This window comes from Saccostrea cucullata, unplaced genomic scaffold, assembly GCF_032062105.1.
Source record: "Saccostrea cucullata isolate Sc308-1 unplaced genomic scaffold, CSIRO_AGI_Scuc_v1 ctg9703, whole genome shotgun sequence".
NCBI lineage: Eukaryota > Metazoa > Mollusca > Bivalvia > Ostreida > Ostreidae > Saccostrea > Saccostrea cuccullata.
In genome coordinates, this window is record NW_026925224.1 from 1 (window position 1) to 25105 (window position 25105).

The 25105-nt window shown below is 32.2% G+C and overlaps 1 protein-coding gene across 1 annotated transcript; it reads right to left on the minus strand.

Moving 5' to 3' along the window:
• Positions 1–41: 41 nt before the first annotated feature.
• On the minus strand, positions 42–21281 carry LOC134268389 (uncharacterized). The gene is made up of 5 exons (XM_062750635.1): positions 21272–21281; positions 20920–21109; positions 10902–11015; positions 2920–2965; positions 42–483 (listed from the first exon to the last, which is right to left on the minus strand). The coding sequence occupies exons 2-5, from the start codon at positions 20993–20995 to the stop codon at positions 393–395; spliced, it is 327 nt and encodes a 108-aa protein (XP_062606619.1). The 5' UTR covers positions 20996–21109; positions 21272–21281; the 3' UTR covers positions 42–392.
• Between the last annotated feature and the right edge of the window lie 3824 nt (positions 21282–25105).

Here is a 25105-nt window from a genome sequence, read left to right on the forward strand (position 1 = left end):
CATCAAACTCAATTCTAACAACACTTTGAAAATCATGACACTAATCGATCGATTCTAATGCTATTTATATGAAAATTTGAAATGTTGAGATTTTGATTCTAGTTTCACTGATTTAAATTTGAGCTCAATGTTTGACATAGTACCCCCCCCAAAAAAAAATAAAAGCAAATGTAATAGTTACATGCGTAAGTTATTCCGAATTTTGTTCGTGCGCCGACAGACCATATCGGCCTTCATATAACCCGCCAATATTAATAATATGAACGATATATATTTAAGAATTCATAATTTAAAAGAACATTGAATAAATGATGTCTATGCAAAATTTTATTAGTATTGGTTGCATGTCAAAAAGTTATATTGACCACGACTTATTGGGACAACCCTCATATTCATATATCATGATAACCAGTAATATATAATAAATAGATTGGTATCATCAGAAGGATTGTTTTCCAGAAATGCATTCCACTCACTGTCCTTCTGAAAATGAAAATAAAGAACTTTATATTTGTTTTGACTGTATAAGAATAAAAAGGAGAAGTCATTTCAGATTCTCCTTTAAAACTTATTCATAAAATGTTTTGTTAGAAAAAAAATATCAGCATTATTGCGTTAACGTTCAACAATACATGTACATTGCACCTATTAGTCATATTAATTAGTTTAATGATTGTTTGTTTAACGTCCCGTAGAGAGTTTTTTTTTTTTTAACCTTTTTTGACACATCACCATTTGCCGGTTGTGGGCTGCAAATTTAGATTTGTACTTGACAAAAACGGCCTTTAAGTACTGAGGGTTCTTTTTCATGCCAGCACTTACTCGATTAATAAAGGGCTTTTGTGCTTTTAAAATGCTTTGCTTTTTTCAGACCTTGGCTGTTTTTGTCAAGTGCATTTTAATTGTTAATTTGTTTTGAGGGTTTAAAGCAATGGATTCAAGTTTCATTATCTGTTTGAATTTCAGACAAACGTGGGTAACTATAATTTTTGTTTTTTAAAGTACTTGTTAAGACACTCTTTCATGATGTAGTTTTGACTAATTTTTCAAAATATGGGTGGACCATTGAGTACTTAGCAGCTTTTTTACTGTTAAATGTTTCTTTAAAACGATGTGAACTACCCACAAAATGGTGCCTATCTTTGCTATGTGTCTTAAAGTCAATAAAACATCATCAGTGATAATTTGTTGAATTTTGGCAAACAGTACGTTGCTCGTAAAAAGTCATTGTCACCAAAGACAGTACCCATTTTTGATGCCCACCATATATCATTTTTGTTCATTGAAATCCACATGCTCATGTGTCTATAAAAAGACATTGAATACTGTAAATTTAACATATTTCTGTGAATAGTTCTTTGGGATTCTTTTACAAGTTTTACAGTAGATTTAATGAAGCGTTTAATTTCACTCCAGTTTAATGATTCTATAGAATTCATTTTTAATACAGGGTCTCGAATAGCCCTTGATTTTCAGCTTCTGGCAATGAAACTGTGTGATGAAAAGTTGTCACATAAACTGTAATCAATTCATTTAAGATTCAATAATAATAGAAATTCAAACTTAATGTCATATGATTTCTATACTGTATGTCATAGATCTCAGGACATTATTTATTGAACAGCCCTTGTACATTGTTTAAAATTACACGCTTAAGCTACTACTATTTCAATGCAAATTATCACAAGTCGGCATTTTAGTTAAAATAAACGAAATTCCGCAAGATAATTATAGTATGGGCGACCCTGTAAAATATAGTTCAAGCATCGTCGCTTTTGTGCACTTTTAAGAAAAATTTGTATTACAATTGTTAAGTAATTGTATATCACCTTGTGTTCAATTATGACAAATGCATTATTACGTTAACCACAGCAGGTATTTTTGTTATTTAATTCAAGAAGTAACTATTTTGTCACAAATCTGCCAACAGTTGTATAGAGTTCACACTCTTTTGGGTGAATGCAATGGCTCTGAATGAGACACGTGTTGGACACCGATTGTCCAATGCATGCATTGTTTTCAAAACAGTTCAGATTTGAAAAACAACTTCTGCAAAAAGTGCAATTTGTTTTGGAGTTTGGAAAAATATGCTCATCATGACTGAAGAAGAACCCAGGGCTGGGTTTCACAAAACTATCGTAAGATTTGTCCTAAGAAAGATCTTACGATCAATTTTAAGATCTGACTTATGATAATCGTAAGATTTCTCGGTGCTGTTTCACAAAACTATCTTAAGTACTCAGTATAAGAAATCTTAAATTCCACAGGGATTTTTTGTTTAAAATATGTTTGCACGAAGTTTAGTTGCATTTCCTTAATTTTTGAAATATACCCTCGAAAAAAAAAAAACATTTTATTGAATCAACTTTAATGTATTTAGAGTGCGTTTGTGTATGTTGGTGTTGGGTCATAAAATTAAATTTGAATTAATTTCATCACCATAAAAAATTGAATAAAATTTGTTTAAATGTCGATCTTCTTGCTCAGAAAATAGTAGTTCCTGACGATATTGTGAGTAAAATTTTGTATGGAATTATATAGAAAGCAAAACAAAGTTTCAAATCTAAGCAGCGAGGAAATCCTACGATTTCTTTATATTTCAGGAATTTATTATTTATGTAATTTCAAATCAAAATCATACAAACAAAAATGACATGAAATGTACAAGTTTTTTTTTTATATAAAAACAAAAATAAGATCTATGAAAAAAAAACCTGGTGGAACCTATTTTAAAAGAACAGACGGATAACATACTATAAAAATATAGTTTTAGATAAAATCTTAAAATGTTAACAAACTGAAATATGTTTTTGAAGTTTAGTCTTATCTAAGAAATACTTTTTAACAATATTCTTTACGTATACACTTAAAAAAGCAATAATTTAACAAAATGATTTAGAATGCTGAATTCAAACATACTTCTCTGCTCCTCCTGTGACGAAAATTGAAGGATAACAGCTTGTGTCTACCGTCAGCAAAAGAAAAAGAAAATGGATTAAAGTTCCTCAGAGTAACGAACCATCGAAATGCGCCTTAACTTAAAAATTAATGAGAATTTCAATAAAGATAGTGCAGACTTGTAGCTTTTAATAACTGTTTTCCTTTTTTAGATATCTATAATACGTTTTCAAGAATAGATTTGACAGTATGGCATTGTTTTGAATGAAATTTACATAAGGAACGTAACGTCATTACATCCTTTGCAATAGAACATTCTACAGTAACTGCTTACCTTTGTACACCAAAGCCTTACAATGTACATATATTTTTAAAAGTATTTAATACTTTAATAAGACATATACATGTCACTGCATTATATGGCATTATTATGAATTTTAAAAGTTCCTAAATTTTGTGACTGGATAAATATAATTGTTAAACTTTAAGAAATATAACTACAAATTCATTTTTTCCTTATACAAAGTGAAGCCCGGCGCAGCATTGTTAAATCTTTTTCTTAGCAAGAATCTGGGCCTGTTATAAAGAAATAGAACTATCAGAGTGAGTATGTTTTGTGTATGTGACGAACCCCGATTTATTCGTGTATTTTGATAATGAAATATATGTCTCGCAGAATTCGTGAAGTTTGAAATATATTGATTGATTGTACGAGTGTTGTCTGTAAAGTTCGTGAACAACATTGATAATTACTGACAAACATTGATAAGATGTATGAAACTATTATTTTCATTAAACTTTTGTTTCATTTTATACATATGCCAATTTTAAACAAAATTAAAGCACAAATGGATATATTTTTATTAGATACAAAGAGACATACATTGTACACTCATACCCGGAGCACTAAAACGAAAATACTTGACGTTTCCCGATGTCAAAAGCTAAATACATGTAACTTTTTCTTAAGCAGTCATCAAAGATGTGCTCAAACTATTTAGATTTTATATTTAAAATATTTTACACTTCCTTTACCTGATCCTGCAAAAAAACAAACCTTGGTCCGCTTATAAAACGACTCTATGTAAGGAAATACGGCAAATTCGCGTTATGGAGTTCAATTTTAACAGCACTGCGATCTCGGAATAATGGTCTTCCTTCACGAATGTCATCCTATAAACTATTCCTTCCGTTCGAAAATTTTAAATTCCACTTAAATACTAAAGAACAGCTTCCTTTACTATATTTTCCCGACTGTTTAAAGTATTGATGGGTCTATGTTGGTGTTTTTCCGATGTCTACGCAGAATTTTACCACTGCTCTCTGCTCCACCTTTTCCGAAAACGTCCTTTTTTCTAACGATGCCGACCCTGTCTTTATAGATTCTAACCTCCATTTCTCAGTCATTTCTTAACTCTGAACGTTCAAATTTTGCAGGTTTGAAGTCATACCTTTTGTCAACCACAAAATGTAAAAGTAATTCGAAATTCCGCGGAATTTTACAAAATACAAATAAAATTTATAATGTGATAAAAAACATTTTAATTAGAATTTTGCGGTGCTCCGGGTCACCATTCTAAGTCTAATAATGAAGCCATAATTTTAATTATATATTTGAAATTGAATATAATTTTACATTTTGTATTTCACATTAAGTAAAGGATCATAAAAAGGTTAATAATAAACATCAATGACGCCATTTTTATCCAAATTCGCACTTGTTCACGAACTTTACGGCCAACCCTCCTATATTGTTTAACGTCCCCCTCGAGAATTTTTCACTGATATGGAGACGCCACCACTTGCCGGTGATGAGCTGCAAATTTTGTCAGGGCCATTGAGCAGGGAGGGATCTTTTGCGTGCCAGCACCAACTGCGACACGGGACCTCGGTTTATACGCTCACAGTGGGATTCGAACTTACTTCGCGACTCTAACCACTCGGGCACGCGGGCGAAAATTATATTATAGTCCGTTAGATATTATTGATATATATTTGTTTTATTTGATTCAGATTTTATGACGAGATCAAAGTTTAATTCTTAACATATAAGTCAAAGAGAACACATAAGTTCTTAGTTTTCAACACCCCCCCCTCCCCTTCAAGACTAAATATGATCAATTTTGATTAAAATTTAACAATTTTAACAATCACGGTTCATTATTTATTTATTAAACTTTAAATTTTGCTGTTTCACATAAATATTAACATAATTTTCTGTGTACAGTAGTTATTGATGTTAGGCTATGAAAAAATAATTTGGACTCCCTCGCCTTTATATCACACGAATTTGGATTCAGATTTTTTTCTTCAGGTATGTATCTTGTCCTTAAAGCAGGATTATACAATGTATTTATTTATTTTTAATTCCTATGTTCTACATCGCTATCGCCTCCATTTTTTCGAGGGGGGGGGGGGGCTGACGTGTTAAATACATGCGTTTTAATTTTTAAACATAATTATTGTGTACTGCATATACATGTTTAAAAATCTGCGCCTATGTTTATTTTTTTAAATATATTGTCGAAAAATCAAGTACATGTATTTTAATCAGCAAAGGATTGTTGTTTGTCTCCAATATTACACTCTTGATGTGGTTCATAAAAATAATTTAAATCGCCATGCACAGTCAGCATGGTTAGAATAGTACTACCCGGGAATGGGACGAATTACATTTCGATTACTTCCTCTACTTTTTCATTTGATTTTTTCTTTCTTGATCACCGTTTTTCTTTTTCTTTTCATGTTCCTTTATCCGTCAAAATCACTACCTTGCCACATCTTGTAAATATTTGAAGCGAAACCAACTAAACTACCAGTCATAGATATAGTGGAGGGACATCCTAAGTAAAAATCAAAATACTGAGACAGTACTGAAAGACAGCATAATAGGGGGATTTTGACGGGGTCAAAATGATTTTCATGCTAGATTTCACAAATATGATTTTTTTAACGAGTTTTGATAATTTTTTAATTACCGGTAATACACTAAAAACAAAACTGTGAATAATGTGAATTCGTGTTTTTCATTTATTTTGAAGTAGAAATTTCAATAATTGCTACGTCTAGAAACCTTTTTGAATTGTCCGAATTTCACTTGGTTCGAATTAATATTTTTCCGGAAGTAAACAATGGATGATGCGTACGCAGTCGTAATACTACGCAGGAGAGTACTATGTTTACTAGTGTGTTTTACAATTAATATTTTGGGTTTACATTTACAAAATGCTTCATTAATTTGATTTAGAAAAAGGTTCATATCACTTTCTTCAGTTTGATATAGGATGTTTATATTTTGATCAAAACAATTTCTACAGTCTTTCATATAGCGTAGATTTAGAATGTGTTATCACCATGGCTTACGGTTGCTCTGACAGTAAACAAATAGACGGGGTCACGTGACCCCGTCTAAAAATATATGTCTGAATTCGCGTTCACTGTACTCTTGAAATAGGTGGTATGTATATAAAATGGAATGAAAATTAAAGCTTAAATTTATCAATTTGAATTATTTACTTTTAATAATTGTTATCCCCAAGTAACACTTTCATATCACTTCCGCAGGGATTCTATTTATAGATATCAGAACTTTATTCGTTTACTAACATTTACTGTAAATAAGATTGAGAACACAATCCTGAATGCATAATATTATTAAATGCCATATATTTCTTCAATTTAAATATCAGAGTGTAAACAAACCAAGCTATTTATCTTAATTTATAAAAAGATCAATATCTAGAGCTGGCAACAGATTGGAAACTCTACACAAATCAATTCTAAGTCATTTTTTTCTTATTTTAACAAACTTCTTCAAATCATTTTAGATGCAATAGATGTCATGAATGTCACATTATGACGTCGTCACTAATGTACTTAAGCATGATTGAAACGAGCGTAATTTTAAATTTTATAAGAAATATCACATGACTAAAATCACTATAAGACATTCTATCACAAAATTATTGACAAATTAGAGATTATATATAATTATCAAGAATAATTCTGATATACTAGTAACTAATTTAGGGTATTTACGCATATGATGAACTTATAATTACTATTATAATGGAGGACCTTGCTTCAATTTCTGAAAGCTCAACGTTCATAAAATATTAAATTCATATTGGCCACACGCTAGTACCTACAGCACGCCAAATTCACAAAATGAGCTAAACATAGTTTCACAGTTGATAAACTAGGTTTATCAGTTGTAAATTATAGTTTATGGAGTGTAAACTATAGTCTACAATGTAAATCTATATTTTGCATCTGTAAACCATAGTTTACGCGATAATCTATGTTTCAGAACCGTAAACTATACTTAATACTGAAAGCAAACATTTGCAATTGCAATACATAGAATATCTGATAAATACACGATTTGTAAACTATGGTTTACAGCTATTAACGATAGTTTACGATTGTAAACTACTGACGTGAATTTATGCTTATCAACAAAATCTATTGTTAACGTTTTATTACAGACAGATGCAGATAGATTAGCATTCGAAAACTATAGTTAACAACTGTTAAATATAGATTTACAGATGAAAACTATAGTTCACGAATTGTGAACTATAGTTCACGGTTTGCAAACTATAGTTTACAGTCGATAAACCTAGTTTTTCAATTGTGATATTATGTTTAGCTCATTTTTGTGAATTTGGCATGCTATAAGTACACGTGTACCTCTAAGATATTTTGTATAAAGGTGCATATATGTAATATTTTTATGCATGCAAAGTTTGGAAAGGGTACTTGAGTGTATCGTCGCAAACCACGGCCAAAATGTACGATCCTCTCCCATTCTGGGAGAGAGCTATATATGCCGACTCCGGACCGTGACTTGAGACGATGACTTGAGTCTGGCCACATTCAAATTTCGAAATAACTGCCTTAAAATCGGCGTTTTTAAGCGGTTTTTAACTTCATAGGTATATTTGTTCCTGCGCATGTGCTAAAAACGGTGGCCTGTGTGCCAAAAAAATATATGTAGCGCACCATGACATTGTGCTCTACAAAATAACATATGGTAGGTTTTTTGATTTCAAACTTAAATTTTGTCTAAAATTAAAGGCAGATATTGATGGTTCGTGGCTTTAGCTCTTTTAACACACACCCCTCACTATTTTTTTTTTCAAATTAAGGATGAACTTAATAGCTACCTAAGTTAAACTGTATAACCTGGGTTAGGGAAGTTTACGCTTTAAAAACTACAGAGTTTTTTTCTTTTAAAAAGTGCAAATTGTTACAACCCAGGGTGCCTATTAGTTTTTAGCTCACCTGAGCTGAAAGCTCAAGTGAGCTTTTCTGATCACATTTTGTCTGTAGTCCGTCTGTCCGTCCGTCTGTCTGTAAACTTTTCACATTTTCGACTTCTTCTCAAGAACCACTGGGCCAATTTTGACGAAACTTGCCACAAAGCATCCTTGGGTGAAGGGGATTCAAGTTTGTTCAAATGAAGGGCCAAGCCCTCTTCCAAGGGGAGATAATTATGAATTGATGAAAATTTTTTAATCTTCTTCTCCAGAATGAATGGGCCAGGAAAGATGAAACTCATGTTGAATCATCCTCAGGTAGTGTAGATTCAAATTTGTTCAAATCATGACCCCCAGGGGTAGGGCGGGACCAAAATGGCCGACCAAAGTTTTACATAGAAATATATAGGAAAATTCTTAATTGATCATATTTATATGGAAGCATTCTCAGGTAGTGTAGATTCAAGTTTGTTCAAATCATGACCCCCGGGGGTGGAGGGGGGGGGCACAGTGTCCGACCAAAGTTTACATAGAAATATATAGGAAAATTCCTTAAAAATCGTCTTTTTAAGAATAGCAAAGCCATGATTGGTCATGGGACTACTTTTGGATATAAACTTTTCAATAATAATCCAATTTCTACTTTTTCCTAGCCACGGTGCTCAGGTGAGCTATGTGGCCCATGGGCCTCTTGTATTTCTTGTAACACAATTTTCCTTTATGGAGTTTTGAAATCAAAAGTTGGAGGGTATTAATGTATAATGTGAAGAAGAGGTTAAACTTCTTGGTGTTACTATTGATAGTCAATTAAAATTTAATAACCATATTTCAAACATATGCAAAAAAGCAGCTAGACAACTTAATATATTAAAACGCATAGGTACATGTAAACACCTGACTAAAGTGGGCAAACTGACCATCTATTACTCTTTTATTATGAGTAATTTTAATTACTGTCCTGTTGTTTGGCACTTTTGCGGAGAAATTAATACAAGAAAAATTGAAAAAATCCAAGAAAGAGCTCTCAGATTTATTTATGATGACATGAACAGTACTTATGAGGAATTATTACTGAAGTCAGGGTTGCCAACTTTAAAAATTAGAATATTAAGAACAATGGCTATAGAAGTTTTTAAAATTTTAAAGAATGAGAGTCCTGCATATTTATCTGATCTATTTACTTTTAAAGAAACCCCATATCATTTTAGGAAAACTAATACAGTACAGAAACCTAGAGTAAGAACCACAACACATGGCTTACACTCTTTTAGATATGCAGGAGCCAAACTAAGGAATGAACTCCCTGAAATAATCAGAAATGCAACTACAACTACTCAGTTTAAAAGTTTAATTAACAATTGGAATGGAGATTCCTGTAAGTGTGGCTCCTGTAGATCTTAATCCTCAAATCTTAATCTTCAGTGTTCGCTCAATTTATTTTTAGTTCCTTTTTATTTATTTATTTATTTATTTTGGTATTGTTCTTTTGTTTTAAGTTTATTTTGTTTTGTTTGCTTTAAAAGTGAGTAAATTTAGTAATCATAAATTTATAGAATTAAAAATATACTTTTAACTTAACAAATTTGCTATATTTTTATCAAAATATATAAAATATTTTTATCAAAATATATAAATCATAGACTATATTTTTAGAGCATAAGTGCTACTTGGACACTCATTTATATTTATTTTCTGTGTTTGTCTTATTTATATGCATGATATATGTGCTTTCTGTGTCGTTTTGTGTGTGTAATGTGTAAATATGCTTGTTGTGATGCATGACAATGTAATTCTAACTATTTTATATGTGTATGTAGTCATTTATGATATGTAGTACTAATATAATGTCGGTCAAAAGCTCTACAGAGCTTATGTTTCTGTTTAAAAAAAAACCGACTCAAAATAAAATTTTCTGATTCTGATTCTGAAAAGGGAACTGAGGTGTTTATTGTTAAATACTTTGCGCATCATGGTAAATTAAAACTTATTTATCAGGTCACCTGAGTCAGTCAGAGGACCTTTTGGCAGCTGCTTTTAGATGGACTTACTGCTTAAAGAGCAATTAGGATTATTTCCAGTTTAGGTTGGAGTTCATTAAGGAGTGGCATTCTCGGCGCAACATAATTAGTGTCTGTCAAAGGACGAATAGTTCTCATTGGTTAAGAAATTAATAACATCAGGAACTTAAGATTGTTGTTGACAACGCTGATGCGACTTAAACTCCACTTCTTTACCGGGAGAGACGAAGAATCTTATTGGTTATTTGATACACTCGCTGACATTTTCCCGAATATTTATCCCTTGTAAATATCAAAAGTGGCTGAAAGCTGAGTATATTTCAGACGCTAATTACGTTACGACTAGAATGTCACGCCATATTGAAAGTCCAAGGTTAGCTGGGAAGGCCAAGCTTAGCTGGGAATTGTAATACTAGCTATTGTCAGCCTTTTGAGGCAGGACGTTGACCTCAAATGATTTTTTATATAGGTACGTAAGTTGTCGTGTGTTTTGCTTTAATGTATAGTTGCTTTGCGAAAAGGTTTGTTAATTATGCATTGTATATCATTTATTTCGTTTTTATGGTCATTGAAATTAAATTAATTGTTTGTTTTCTCATTATGGTAATTTTTGCCCTTTCCACTGCCCATAGAAATGGCATTTAGAAAAAATGTTTAAAAACAAACGGTCCTTGATCAGTAGTGCTCAAAATCTAAAATACGTTCATGTAATAAGTATACTTACAAATATACGTTGTATTTGATGGATATCTTGCCGGGCATGGAATCTTCGCTGATTGGCATGATTTGGCACTCATTTGTATAGATTTTCCAACCGAATCGTAATATGGGCACACACCTGCAGTACAAAATGCTTGGTTTGAGTATTGATTCAGAAATACAGTGTAATCTGCAGGAATAGTGCGTACGAAACATTAAATGTCATCGATGTGGTCGGTTGACAACTGGACAAAAATATACTTCAGAAAGTTACGCACATTGGAAAATGTTTCATTTAGTTAGAAATACTTTGTCAACTTTAATATTTAAGCCCGCTTACTTAACTATTACTGCATGTGTAATGAAGTAATGGTTCAAAGTATAATAAACACTTAGATGATAGGCCATAGTTAAATGCAATTACAAGTACATGTGTATTTTGAAGTATCAGCAGTTCGGAAGAATTGCTTTCGCTCTCGGTGAAACAGAGCCATAATTTATTTTTTTAAAAATAAATCAGTACATAAAATGGAACTGACGAAAGAGTTTATTGTATGTAGTAAAAAAAAATATTAACGCTCCATGCGAGGCGTATAGTAAATGTTTAGCATACAAACTAACTATAATCAAATTGTGCAACCATTTTATGTACGTCTGACTTTGCATGTGTAGTTTTACTTTATCGCCATATTGAACTAGGGGTACTTTGAGCATTGAGCTCACTAAATAATACCCCGCCTCCCATATGAATAAAATGGCAGTGTCCTGACTCCATGCTTTGCTATGGAAAACCCCAAATTATGCGTCGGATCAAAAATTAAAATAGAAGGTGCACAATTTCAAAATGTAATAAAGATTCTGTGAAAGTCTCATCAAATTTCATTCAGTGGTATGAGAGCAGTTGCGGATTAGAGATGGGTACCCAAAAGGGTAACAGACGGACGGACATCCCGAATCACTATATAGCCTCCTGCTTTTCAAGCAGGGGGTATAATAAACATGTGTGTTTGAACTCGGAGTTATACAGTTATATTTAATGAACTAAGCCATCCAAACAGGATCGAACAAAAAATTGATTTCCTTCAGTGCACTATAGATGGATACATGTAACGCATTCTACTGATCTATCACCGCTACACATATATAATATATGGTTTTTAAAATGACGATGAAGCACCGCAATTACCTATTTGAATTTTCCCGCTTGAAAAGTGGGAGGGTACATTGTAACCAGTATGTCCGTCCGTCCGTCCGTCCGTCTGTCTGTTACGCTTCGGGTTACCAATCTCTTATCCGCAACTCCTCCTATACCACTGAGTGACATTTAATGAAACTTTCTCAGAGTCATTTTTACATATTGCCATTGTGACCTCCTATTTAACTTTTTGATCCGACACATATTTTGGGTTTTCCGGCCACAGCAAAACATGGACTTTGCCTTTATAACCATATGGGAGGCGGGGGGTATCAGTTAGTGAGCTCATTGCTCACAGTACCTTAGTTTTACTTTTTGATCTGACACTTGTTTCGGGTCTCCAGGAGCAAAACATGGACGTTGCCATTATAATCAAATGGGAGAGAGGGTGTATCATTTAGCGCCCTCATTGATCACAGTACCTAAGTTTATGTGACGACAGCCAGAAACTTATCATTAAACTCTAAGAATAATACGACCTGATAGGTGTAGGTCACTGAACTGTTTAGGGTTGTTGCTCAATACCTCAAAACTTTTTTTTTGAAAAAGGTCTACTCGAGTATGTGTTTTCATAATCATACACACAATGTAACGAACCTCTTCTATGATTTCTCGCGGACATGGGTGTTTATATTGTTTCTGCACGTCCTTCATCAATATTTGTGAAATTGCAGCAACTCGTAACTGCAGAACTTGCTTTATTGTTTTATCATTACAAAGACTTGTTCAGTAAATCTTGTAAAGAGTGTAATTTTTCATTATCTATCATGTTTCTCAAATACTTTAATCCTTTAAAGTCACATGAGAAATTGGCGTTTTTATAGCTTGTATATTTTTAATTTAACATTTTATTTGACTTTAACATTTGAAATAAAGTGTTTTGATAAATATTATCTAAAGAACGAGACATGTTCTGGATGGCAGGTACAAATTTTTAAGTGGACGAGTGATTCAAGTTTCCATCCCCCCAAATTTGTATCGACGATGGAGAACCTGTTTCGTTCTCTGAAATGATTTGTGACACGATCAATCAAAATTCCATAGATACACATCGCCTCTAAGGTCGGTTGTACATAGTACTTCACTCATTAAAAACACAACAACCATGTAAGCATTATAGCGCACTGTGAAGACGCTAGGATTTATGATACCCCATGCAACAAGTTGTGGGAGGTATAATAATTTTGATTCGTCCGTCAGTCCTGTTTTTTTTTTGTCAGCCCAACTCATGATAAACCGTTGCACAAAATTTGATCAAACTTTGGGGATATTTAGGACACAATCTGCAGATGTGCATAATACCAGGAAATTCCGATTCCCTTTTTTTCCGGGAATGTCCGCACGTTTACACTTAGATTTTTGGCCATGCCTTGAATAAGAGATGAACAGTTTGCCAGCGCAACTACTCACAAACCGCAGCAGAAAATATCTTCAAACTTTTCAGTAATTTAGGACACAATGTGTAGATGTGCATATAACCAGCAAATTCGGATTCATTAATTTTTTCCAAAAATTTCTGCATTTTTTAACCTAGATTTTCGTCCATACCTTGAATATAGAGATGAACAGTTTGTCAGCGGAACTTCTCTTAAACCACTGCACAGAATTTCGTTAAACGTAGCATATATTAAGGACACAATGTGTAGTTGTGCATATTTCCAGAAAATTAGGATTCCGTAATTTTCTCGGAATCTCAGCACTTTTCAACTTAGATTTTTGGCCATACCTTGAATATAGAGATTAGTCTGGTCCTGAGTTTTAAAAAGAAGGCTAGAAATAACTTTTAACGGCAATTAAATAATTATTATTTGGTCCAGCATAGTTTTTCAACCTACTTCGAGTATGCTGAATCTGTAAAAATATGCTGGCCTTCATGAAAATGGCGTCAAAGAGGTCAAAATGGCGATTAAAAATGGCGGACATCCAATTTTTCTAATTTTCTCTTAATCTCGTTCAAAATGGAAAAGTAAAATGGAGTGTAATACAAGTATAAAAATAATAATAGAATGCTAATATTATTAGTTTAACTCAGAAAATATAGTCATTTCTACACTTAATTCGAATTTTCTCTGATTTTTTTTGTCTATTACCCTTTTATTCTGCTTTGTTCGGGATTTTACATTTGCAAACATCCATACACTGCAGATTTGTATTTTATTCCTCTATATCTCACTTTTCTACTTTGAATGACCGTTCACGGTAGCTCAGTCGGTAGAGCGCTCGCTCCGTGATCGGGAGGTCGTGAGTTCGCATCTTGTCCGCGACTGACCTAGTCGTTAAAATGGGTAGCAACTATTCCTTCGCCATGCGCTTGGCATTTTGAAGTGAAAGTTGCGGGTCCTTCGGATGAGACCTTAAAAACCGAGGCCCCGTGTCAGCGGCAGGCGTTTGCACGATAAAGATCCCTCAGTGCTCAATGGCCCTGAGTGCCGAGTACAGGTCAAAATTTGAAGCCCTTCACCGGCATACGGTGACGTCTATTTTTTCCATATGAGTGAAAAATTCTCGAGAGGGACGTTAAACAATATACAATCAATCAATCAATCAATCTACTTTAAATGATGGTGCAGCTGTAAGTTTAATTTCAAAATGGCGATTCAAAAGAGCGGATATTCATATTTTTTTCAAATTATTTCTTAATGTCGCTTTTAAAATAGGAGAAAGGATTTGTGAATATCTCACTGAGCATAGTACATCTATGTAAAATGACAATAGAACACTAATATTATCACTTTAATTCGGAAAATTTAGTCGTTTTAATTTGAAATGTTTTAATTAGCTCAAAATGGCGATTCAAAATGACATCATACGTACTCGAATTTCGTAAAATACTCAAACTGCTTAATTCTGAGTCGTTTTACAGAAAATATATTACAGTTTGATTTTTTTATTAATGAAATAATGATCAAATATGCTATGAAAGTTGGAGGAAACTTTTGTTAATGATTTTTATGACACGGATCTTTGTTTAATTACTTCTATTATTAAGATAAACTTTTGACACAATTCCGAAGTCATTTTACCTATTACCTGTCTCACCATGCTTCTTCATATAAAAAGTTAATAATATCATACAATAATTGATGTTTAGAGGGCAATATGAAAATTAAGCTACCCCAAGTGCAGTATTCCCCGAGTATAAAGGCGAGTACACATTGTAGTCCGAGGGTTGCAAAAACATATCAGTTGTTAGAAACTCTTGATCTATTTTTAGAAAAAAACAAATGTTTATGTTCATGTGGAAGGTCTAGTGCAACATAACTTAGTATGATTTTTAAAATGATAGACCACGACCAATTAGAGGGCTAGTAAATGTTACAGCATATACATCTGAATATATTATAATTTATTAAGAATTATCAGTATAATATACGTAAACCATAAATTTTCTTGATTGTCCAGCTATGATTCTGCGTCCCTGCATTTGCATTTTGTTACTCTCAGTCAAAGATTCAAATGCATTCACAAATATTTCTTGTTGTGAACGGATAATCTTGAATTGAAAAATGTATTTAAATTTTGAAATTTACAAAATCTGAAAGAGAAAACTGTTTTTTCTCCCCTTGATTCTTGATACAACTTTACACTATCCTAACAAAGAAGCGTGGATCAAGTTGCCTTGTAAAGTTCTTGCAGTGTTCAAGAAAATTTTGTTGTCAAGAGAAGTGTTGAATAGATTGAAGTCAAGAATGGCTTAGGTCTATTGGTACAAAAGCTTGTACGTGAAAAGAATCACAAGGAATCTGACCTTTCTACCCAAAAAGACAACAAATCTATACGGTCACAAAATTGAAATCTACATGTCTTAAATATCAGAGTTTTTTTTTATACACCCCGCTTCTCAAGCGGGAGGGTATATAGTGATCGGTATGTCCATCCGTCCGTTTGTTACCTTTTGGGGTACCCATCTCTTATCCACAACTCCTCTTTTACCACTGAATGAAATTTGATGAAACTTTAACAGAATCTTTATTACATATTGCCATTGTGCCCTCCTATTTACCTTTTTGATCCGACATATATTTTGGGTTTCCCATGGCAAACATGGACACTGTCACTTTATACGTACAGTGTATGGGAGGCGGGGGTATCATTTAGTGAGCTCATTGCTCACAGTACCTCTAGTTCATTTTGCATCAGATTTTGGAAAACAAAATTTTATTTTAACATTAACCATAAAGCTGGAATAGAAGATGTTAGGGGATAATACTAAGCTCTTATAAGTGCTAATTTCAAAAGCTAGTACAAAGTATTGATAAAATCGGACAAGAATTTCTTCAGTTATATTCCATGGTGTGCTGAGGGATCTTGAAGTAGAAGTTGATAATGACAGCGATTCAGGGGTGATTTGAGGTGGACAGGGCCGGCTCAAAGGCTTTGGAACACCGTCAAATACGAGGGGAAAATTAGGAACTCTTATTAAGTTGAGTTTGTTTCAACTATTTCCAGAAAAAAAGGAAATTTTTTAGTATTTTTGTTTGTTCATATTTAATAGACTAATCAATATATAGATATACTATATATATATATATATATATATATATATATATATATATATATATATATATATATATATATATATATATGCAGTTTGAGTTTTTCACGAAATTTGAGTGTATATGACGTCATTTTGAATCGCCATTTTGAGCTAATTAACACATTCCAAATTAAAACGACTTAATTTTTTGAATTAAAGTGATAATATTAGTGTTCCATTATCAATTTTCATAGTTGTACTACGCTCAGTAAGATATTCACAAATTATTTCTCCTATTTAAACGACATTAAGAAATATTTTGAAAAAAAAATGAATATCCGCTTTTTGAATCGCCATTTTGACTTTTAACTTATAGTTGCACCATCATTCAATTGTAGAATTGTGAGATGCAGAGGAAAAAATACAAATCTGCAGTGTGTGGATGTTTGCAAATGTAAAATCCCGAACATAGCAGAATATAGAAACGATAGGCAAATAAATCAGAGAAAATTCGAATTAAGTGTAGAAACGACTAAATTTTCTGAGTTAATCTAATAATATTAGCGTTCTATTATCATTTTTATACTTGTATTACACTCAGTGATATATTCACACATTATTTTTTTCTCCTTTTTGAAAGATATTATGAGAAAATTAGTAAAATAAAATTGACCTGCTCGGGTAGAGTTGCGCTAGAAACTGAACTCTACTATCGCGAGAAAACTATTCAAACACGTCATTCCCCAAAATTTCATTTCATTGGTTGTAACCAAGTATACAACTTTACTACATACACACTACGCAATTTCCGCTCAAGAACGATAATTCGTTTACATATCGTAAGGACAACTATTTCTCGCTATAATCGTTACGCCAGAAATTACAATTATACCCCTCCCCACTTGAAAAGTAGGAGGGTATATAGTGATCGGGATGTCGTCTCTATTTAGAACATATTTTATTGTATAATTCATACAAAGGAATTTGTAACAAGTTCTAACAACTCAGAAAAACCTTTCCAAACTCCTATCCACAACTCCTCTTATACCACTGAATGAAATTTGATGAGACTTTCAGAGAATCTTTGTTACATAATTAGAAAAAAGTGTGTGCACCTGCTATTTGACTTTTTGATCCGATACTTATTTTGGGATTTCCCATAGCAAAACATGGACACTGGTATACTTTCTATAATACCCCGGTATTAAAAGGTACCAGTTCAGTGCTCATAGTAACCTTTTTTATTCGCTAGCAAATACATGAATTATATGTATCATACAATATGTATCATACTACAGAAAATAGAGAGGTTGAGATTTCAAATGTGTACGTGTACAGGTACGTTTAATAGGGTCCTGGCGTATTACGTTATCAATTTTAGTGATGACGAGTTTTCTACACGTCCTTAGAACTTGTTGAGTGGCATCTACACGTAAGTAAAAGCGTGTAGCTTTAATAATAAAAATCGGTCAATTTATGTGTGGAAATGTATTTGTTATACATTATTTAAGATGTTGAGTTTCACGAGCACTTATTTTAATCATATTTTGTTAACTACATAAAATCAAACTGAAGTAACAAAACTTCTAAAAAGTTGTTAAAGAGACACCGATCGCGGTGTACACGTACTCGTTACACGTCATAAAAATCTCAATAGACAAATTACAAACACGTGTACGTCAAAGTAGATGCATAAGTACACGTTCTCGTACAAGTTTTACATCTCAACCTCTCTAATGTGAGCGAAATGATACCCTCTTTCCATATGATTAGAATGACGAAGTCCATCTTTTGTTTTTGGATACATGACTGATTAAAGTTTCGGATCAAAATGTAAAATAAGAGGTGCAAAATGACACTATGTAATTATAAAAATTCTGTTATGAAATTTTATTCAGTGGAATAGGAGGCGTTGTGGAAAAGAGATGGATACCCTCAATATAATAGAACGACTGACAGTGCCTGTGTTTTGCTATTGGAAACCAAAATATGTGTCCTATCAAAATGTAAGGTGAAAATTGCACAATGGCATTGAGTAACAAACATTCTGTCAAAGTGTGATGAAATTTTATTCGATAGTATAAAAGGTTAAGAGATGGGTACCACCAAAGAGTACACAACGCACGGTCTGACGTACATACAGATGGACGAACACCCCATCACTAAATACGCCCGCTTGAAAATATATTAATAAAGTGATTACCACTCCTTAAATTTATCTTTAAAAAATCAACAAAGCAGGTGACACATACTCTAGTTAAACTAATATAGCTTTTCTTTAATCACTAGAAAAGGGAGCATAAATCGGTGTTTAAATTTTATATTAACAAGTGCTTGAACTATATTTTTATATGAAGTAGAAAAAGTCCACATGTAGTTACACATATAAAATTGTATACTTTGATTTGAAAAACATTTTGATAGTTTCGTTTCGTATCGGTAGATTTCGTTTCGTTTCGGCAGATTTCGTTTCGTTTCAGTTCGTTTCGTTTCGTTTCTACTTCGTTTTGCACTTTACAGGTACCCTAGTTTACTGTGAAAATATGTTTAGCTCATTTTTGTGAATTTAGCGTGCCATAGACTTCTTAAGTTGACGATTTAATTGGACATTTAAACTTTTATCACGTCCGGAGGTAAGAATTGACAATGCACAAGGAAACCTTTCTAAATACAGAATTTGATATATTTCCTGGTTTATACAGCATTTTCAGAGTTTGTTTTAGATGTTTGCTAAATTACATTGCTACTTGCTGCTCCGTGACGTACTTCGAAGTCATTGCTTTCGGTTTTTAATCAAGAATATCTGTCTTTAGAAATTGATTTTTGTCACCCATTTTTTTTTTATAATTAAATAACTTTAAATTTCATTCCATATGTTGTTTCCATTATATACTTTTTATTTGTAAACATGAAACAACCAGTTTTGTTCTTCAGTGAGTCTGAGTTCATTTGCAATTTATTTTTGTGAGAATGGTCATTTATTTAATTAACCACAAATATATTTGATCAAATGATGAAATTAATTAATGTCAAACATTGATTAACCAAAAATGACTTAATTAATGACAATAAATTTGAAAAGGAGGGGTTAAAAACCAGGTCATTTATTAAATTTATCAAGAACAATTGTATTTGGATATTGATATCTTTTTAACGAGGCGATGTATTACATTACCTTTTAGCATCTAAAGTGCGAGATCAATACAAAATTTAAACATTCATTTCGTTTAAGGCCCAATTATTAGAGCTAATACTATAGATATCATAAGGTGTATAATAATTAGTAAATAACAAACTTTTGTCACTCAAAGTATTAGAAACTGTTGTTAATTTTTTAAATTATATTATGACGTTAAATAAAAAAGTAATCACAAAAATCTACGGACTTTTTCCATATTCCTTGATCATGCATTACAAATCGACTAAACGTTGAGGACACATTTAGCAATGAAGGCCACTCAAAAAATTCTCCTTATGTAGAAGTTTTAAAGATTACCAGATCAGACCAGACCTTTTGGTATTACTTTCGTCTGCTGCCGTGCTTCTCAGGACCCACTGGACCAAAATTTAATCTATCTGGCAGATAAATCCATGGGTGAAGGAAAGCAAAAGTTTTAATTTCACCCCTTCCCACTCTCAAAGAAAATGGAAAAACATTTCTACTGAAAATTAAAGTTCATGGCCGCAGGTGCAGAGTTTTTTAGGTTCAGTTTGTTTTTGATGATTTAAAAGTGAAAATGCATTAAATTCCGTTGAAAGAGTCTTCTCTCTCCTGGGTATCTAGGAGACAAACAAATAACAAACTTTGGAGGGTGGTATCAGATTTGCGAAATTTAGTCCACTTTGTCAAGTGTTGTGGTGCATTAAGGTGCTCTGTTGATCGTGTACTCTACTGGGGAAGTTTTTTCCTTTTGCTATTCGTTATGATAATAAATCACAGTGAATAGTGTAATTGGTAGTCTAGATCAATTGAATAAATAAAATATTTAAGAATTTCTATTATTATATATCTTATAAATAGTCTCTAATAAAAAGCTACTACAAATCTACAGAAGTTTAGAATAGCTTGGCGTTTTATTGAACGCTGAGTTTGTATTTTTTATATGAGTATGTCCAAAACATTCCGAATACAAGCGTTCAATATCGAATCCCCCGTTTTAGTATTATTCAAGCTAAAACGCTATACGTAGGGTCATTTAAATGATGCAGTATTAAACACGTACAGGACATATTATTCCTTTATAGCTTGGGGTAAATGTTTTTGCAAACCGCTATTTCATTATATTATTTTGGCATTGAGATACATATAACAGAGAGACAGAGAGAGAGAGAGAGAGAGAGAGAGAGAGAGAGAGAGGAGAGAGGACTTGCCTTGGAGAAATTTGGTTTTTGTACAGACTTCCACTAGGATTGTAAAGTTCTCTGTTGGCAAGCAATGATATTCCATCGTAGAATCACAACCAAGAGCACGACAATTCTTTTTGTCCGCAGCTTCCTCCCAGCTGGAGCTCGTTCTTGGACAAGTGGAGACGGTTGTAAAGTTTATGCAAGTCCAAATCACCTGTTAGTATACGACGGTATAATTATTTAAATGAAATGTTATAAAATATTTGGTATTTCCTTTGATCTTTTAATGAATAAATAAATAATTCTTGACAGTATATGATTTTTTTTTATCTTAATTTACATTTAAAAAGTTTTTTAAGTTATATTTACTACTTACGTCAATGAAATGAAAAAAGTATGATGAAGGAAATAAATGTTCTTCCAGATCTCATTTTTCTAGCATATGGTTCAATATTTCTGAAAACAATATCAAGTAATCTAAGATTTCAGATTCTGAAAAAAATATTTTGCACAATTGTTTCCTTACAAACTTCATTAAAACTTTTTTAAACAATTGATGGGCAAACGGTAAACAATGATATTTTAAAGTATCAAAAGTGGTGAGAATCCCGGCCAATTATTTATCAAAAACTATTAAACATGCATACAAAAAATGTATCACAATCTTTAGATTGTCTAGTCATAAATTACTGGTTGACGAAGGTATCTTTGTTAACGGAAATAGAAATAATAGAAAATGTTTATTATGTTTATACGTATTATCTTAAGTTTCCAAAGTGGATATTTTAGAGGATAATTTATCAATAAATGGTACCATGTTTCTACTATAGGCCTGTACCATAGGTTTTTTTTTTTACAAAGAATATAAAACGTGCTTTCTTTGGTACAATGTAGTTGAAAATTTTAAATTTTTTTTCATAAAGGTGAGCATTTTTTAAAATTCTTTGCTCATTTACCATACTCATCTGGGTTTTGTCGAAATGTAGCACCGAAAACGGATAACATTGCAGAGAGAGACCATGCTACAGGGTAGGATAATGAAGTATTGTTTATTTTTTTAATAGTAAATTTTTTCAATGAAAAGGAAAATTCTTCTGCATTTACGGTTTGAAACGTTAACATTTTGCATTGGGATGAATCTTTCATGATTCTAGATTTTTAGAAGGTGACTCTGAAAAATGCCACCGTATTAACATAAAAAGCAGTCAAACAGATGAAAAATACTATTATCACCCTGCGCTAAAGAATCAGAATGTACAGAAAATACAACTTACAGTAGCTGTACTGTGCCCGTGTCTATGTTTCTGCAAAGAGCTACTGCTTTCAAAAAACGGATAAAAAGACAGCTGCAATTGGCAAGAAACTACAAAAAATCAAATGGAAATAGTTATTTTTCAGCCAAGAATATATTAAAGTTCTAGCAATTGATTTGTACGAATTATGTTTTAGTAACTGAAATAAAACTCAAATAATTTAAATAAATACTTTAAAGATTAGAGTTTGGGCCATCACAGGAGTCTGAAGTTTTTATCGTCAATCAAAAAAAAAAAAAACCAACTAAAAAAACTAAAAAAAAACAAACACCAGGATGGCAACGTGTTTTGGGGAGACCCACCTAAACAAATAGATCTTGGTTTGGCCAAAATAAAATCCCGACTTATTCAGTTTGTGTTATTTATTCAAGTTGAAAAATTCAATCTGCTTGACGACTACGGGTAGTGCATTGCCTTTTTTCCACATTGACAGCTTATCCTGGACTCATGCCACTGAACCGAAAGTGAATCTCGCAGTGTATATTTGGCGTCTATGAAACTTGTTCAATTAAAATGAAATATATAATTGTTCAACATAATTTGATTAAATATATTTTCAACTTTAAAAAGTTATCAATTCTTTTTCTTACTTATATGACGATATGTACCAGGAACAGATAATTCAGTTTTTCCAAAGCGACAAATTTAAATCACTGAAAAGCCAAGCCAAGAAAGAGCCAAACAGCTAAGACGACATTATAAGGCATTATTTTGTTTCAGAAATATTTATTTTTATTGATCACATATGGAGACATAATATTGTACAATGAAGATTTACATGCAATTTTTTTTTTGTTTCATTTCTTCCATTATGTCAAATATTCACTGCGGAGTTACTTCCGGTTTAGTGGCATGGAGTCCAGGATGAGTTGTCGAGGTGGAAAAAAGGCCAAAAACGTCCTGAAGTCGTTAAACAGATTGGATTTCTTAACTTAAATAAATAGCACAAACACTCCGAATACTGAATTACATGTAGTTGCGAGATTTTTTTGGCCAGCACAGATCTGTTTGTTTAGATGGGTCTCCCTAAAAGACGTTGCCATCCTGGTGTTTTTTTAGTAAAGGGTGGGAATTTTTTATTTACGGTTTTATTTGATTGTCGATAAAAACTTCAGACTCTTATGGGGCCATAAACTTAATAATTATTATCGTCCGAATTTCCTCTTTCATATTTATATTTTTCCCCATTATGAATTTATTATTTAAAAAATATGAATGATCAGAACTCTAAATTATTTATAGTATCTATCAGGTTACTTTTAATGCTCTAATTTTCATGGTAATAATATTATATAGGGTCAATGATGAAATCATTGAGATGTGTTGTATGGAATGGTTTTTGTTCATATTTTTGATCTTCTTTAGTCCGAATTTCCTCTGCATTACCCTGCATTGATTTTTGTTCCTGCTTATTTTCTTCGATTAATGAAATATTAAATTTTTAAATTAATATTGAGTGAAAACTTGATTATTTTATCCATTTAGAACAATTTTTGATCTAACATACTATACTTTATAAAATTTCTTTTCTGTTTTCTGAAACCTGAGTAAACTTCATCCTTACGACTTATTCAAGGTATTCGAAATAAAAAAATGAATATCAGTTTGACAGAAAATTTTGAAAGTACCGACCTACCTTAAGATAAATTGATAATCGTACACATTGAAACATTACTCACCTGAGCATTGTAACTAAGAAAAAAACAAAGATGAGTTAAGTGTTGAAAAACTTATAGAAATAACTTGTCGCAACCCATTCCTTAAAAGAGAGTCGTGGTATCATTTGAAGAAAACTAAATGTACACTTACTAAGTATGCTTATATATTCTTTGGCTAACTGTGACTTTCTCCCCTACAAGTTTGATCTTTCATTGTGGCCCTACCCTACCATTAGGCCTAAGGGCCATTATTTGAACAAACTTGAATCTACACTATCTGAGGATGCTGCCATATAAATACAATAGACAACGGACAAATTTCGATTAGAAAAGCTCACCAGAGCCTTTGGCTCGGCTAAAAAAAACGTAAGCCCATCCCCATTCTATGTGAAAATAAAAATCAAATTAATGATCAATCAACTCATAACTTTTCAGATTGATTACCATCTGCCACCGAGACAGGGTAGGTAACTATCACAAATTCAAAAAGAGGACCAGGGCTGCATCGTCACCTGAGCACTTTGCTATAGGAAAAAGCAGGAAAATAATAAGTTTAGTATTGAAAAGTATAAATATGACCAATCACAACCTTGTAGATTTAAGAGATTTTTTTCTATGCATCCCTATGTTAAACTGTCATCGCCAATTGTGCCCTACCCACCCCCTTCACTCTAAAAAAAGTTTTACTAGTTGTTTTTAAAATAAGATATTAGATTAAGAAAAACTAGTAATTATTAGTAATCCATTTATTCAGAATAGCAAGTAAATGACTATCATGGTTAGTAATTGTAAACATAATTAGTAATAAGGATGAATTCTTTTACTTATAAAATGATTTACTAAGTATCAATACTTAATAGGAATTATATTACTTAATGAACTACTCATTTTTAGTAAATTATCATTACTTAATTTAGAGATAATATGCTTTCTATTTACTAGATTTTATGAATTATTACTAAGTAAATGTAATTCTGAAATTAATTAAAATCTAGAATATTATTACTTAAGGGAATGCTAAGCAAATGAAATACTTATCATATTTACTAAAATCGACATTATTTTCAAGAAAAACTGCAAGGTATCGACCCTCTGATAAAGGAGATACATGTAACTATGAAAGTACAAAATGTAAGACTAATCACAGTTTTCTTGATCACAATGTCTAATTGAGCTTTCTGAGTAGTCAATTAGCTGAAATCTACATGGAATGGTAACAATACTCTCTATTTCTTTTGC